General features: G+C 30.2%; 1 protein-coding gene across 1 annotated transcript in view; it reads left to right on the top strand.

Annotated features, from left to right (window-relative positions):
• Nucleotides 1–419: 419 nt before the first annotated feature.
• The window catches only part of LOC106128573 (transient receptor potential channel pyrexia), a 13,303-nt gene continuing 12,035 nt past the window's right edge, over nt 420–1,687 (top strand). The window contains exon 1 of the mRNA XM_013327039.1: nt 420–481. Coding sequence (XP_013182493.1) covers nt 460–481 — 22 coding nt within the window. The 5' untranslated portion in view covers nt 420–459. The remainder of the gene's footprint in view (nt 482–1,687) is intronic.

Raw genomic sequence — 1,687 nt, 5'->3', positions numbered from 1 at the left:
ATCTTACTATGTTTATAATTTTGTTTTTTTTTGCCTTCTATTGGAATAGTTTTTTTCTCTCTCTCCTCTTTTTAATGGAGGTTGGTCGTCAGCTCAGTGAACTTTCGCCGATTTTGTGCCAAGTGAAATAAATGTTCCACGCTCTCATGGTTATAACTCTAGTCGTACAAATTGCCAACTCAAAACCAATGGTATTTTATAAAAAGCAATTGTCATATTTCGTATAGAAAAAATTATACTTTTCATCAAAAACAATCACACTGTCACTTATTATTTTTATATTATTAAAGCGTTCCAAATAAGAAAATTAATGTCAAATATTCTCAACGACTTTGTCGATATATCTATGGAACAAATATAATAGATATCGATAAATTCAAAATGTACATCACTACAACAAAGTAACTCAAAGCAGTATAGTGGTTTCATTGAGTTGTGCACATGTGTTATTAATTTAATATGGAGATATGTAAGATTCGAGGTAAATATAATTAAAATAAGACGATATTTTTTTAATTATCCAATAAATAAATGACCGAATACTTAGCTTATTAATCCAGTAGTCATTTGACGGTTTCGAATTAGAATTTCGAAGTCTTTTTTTTAATGTAATACAAATATATTATATGTTCTTATATACTATATCTGAAAGTCACTTTTCGTGACCTCTGTTTGGCTCAAATGTTCTTCTACTAATCTATGAAATCAAAATACGAATGTGGATCGTTTGTGTACACAGCGTGTCCCAAAATTCAACAATAAGCCGTTTATGGTGTATACCCTGACGATAACTACATAGGGAAAAATACCAAAGAAAAATCCATCTTTTTTTTGTTTAAAAATAATGTTAATGTTAAACAAAAATAGTTAGATTTTTAAAGTATTTTCCCGATGTAGTTATAGACCAGGCTATACATCAGTACCGGCTTTTGAATTTTGGGACACGCTGTATACTTCACTGTAATCAAACTTTAGTGTACATAAATAAACAGCGTATTTGTGTATTCCTTAAAATTTGCCTTACGCTAGCTAAATCGTTAGAACTATATAAAAGTTATTTTAGCTTTGCTAAATATGATATGACTCATAAACAAGCAATTAAAACACTAGTTTCTGTGACCTTGAAGGTCACCAAACGTTCACAAGTATAAATTAAATCCATCCATTGTTTTCATACTGTAAAATAAAGACGATAGGAGATAATTAACAATTTTAATAACAAACCTAACACTATAAATAATTGTCTAATGTCTTCTTCGCACGGATACGCATTTTTTTATATATAACAATGATTAATATAGCCTACTAGCTGTCGCATGCGACTTTATCTGCGCGGCATCAAAAAGAAAACATAATTACTGTAGTGTGTTCTTCCAGACTATGTTCTATATTATAAATTTCATCGAGATCGATTCAGCCGTTCTGGAGATACCTTCAAACAAACATCGATCCATCTAAACATTCGCATTTATAATATAAGTAAGATACATTGTTAAAGAAAAGTATGTTTTCTTTATTTTATAATAATGATATTCGTTTTATTTTATATTTTCTCTATTAATATTGCCTAATCCAGAAGATTCCCGCGACTTTAACGTAAATGTTCTCTCTCAAGGTGCCTCTCCATTTAATGGTTGGCCGTCAGCTCAGTGAACTTTCACCGATCTTGTGCCAAGCGAAATAAATG

The sequence above is a fragment of the Papilio xuthus genome, unplaced genomic scaffold (genome assembly GCF_000836235.2).
Source record: "Papilio xuthus unplaced genomic scaffold, Pxut_1.1 DF829758.1, whole genome shotgun sequence".
In the NCBI taxonomy this organism is placed as follows: Eukaryota; Metazoa; Arthropoda; class Insecta; order Lepidoptera; family Papilionidae; genus Papilio; species Papilio xuthus.
The sequence above is the reverse complement of the archived record's forward strand: the minus strand, read 5'-3'. Positions and strand labels throughout refer to the sequence as shown.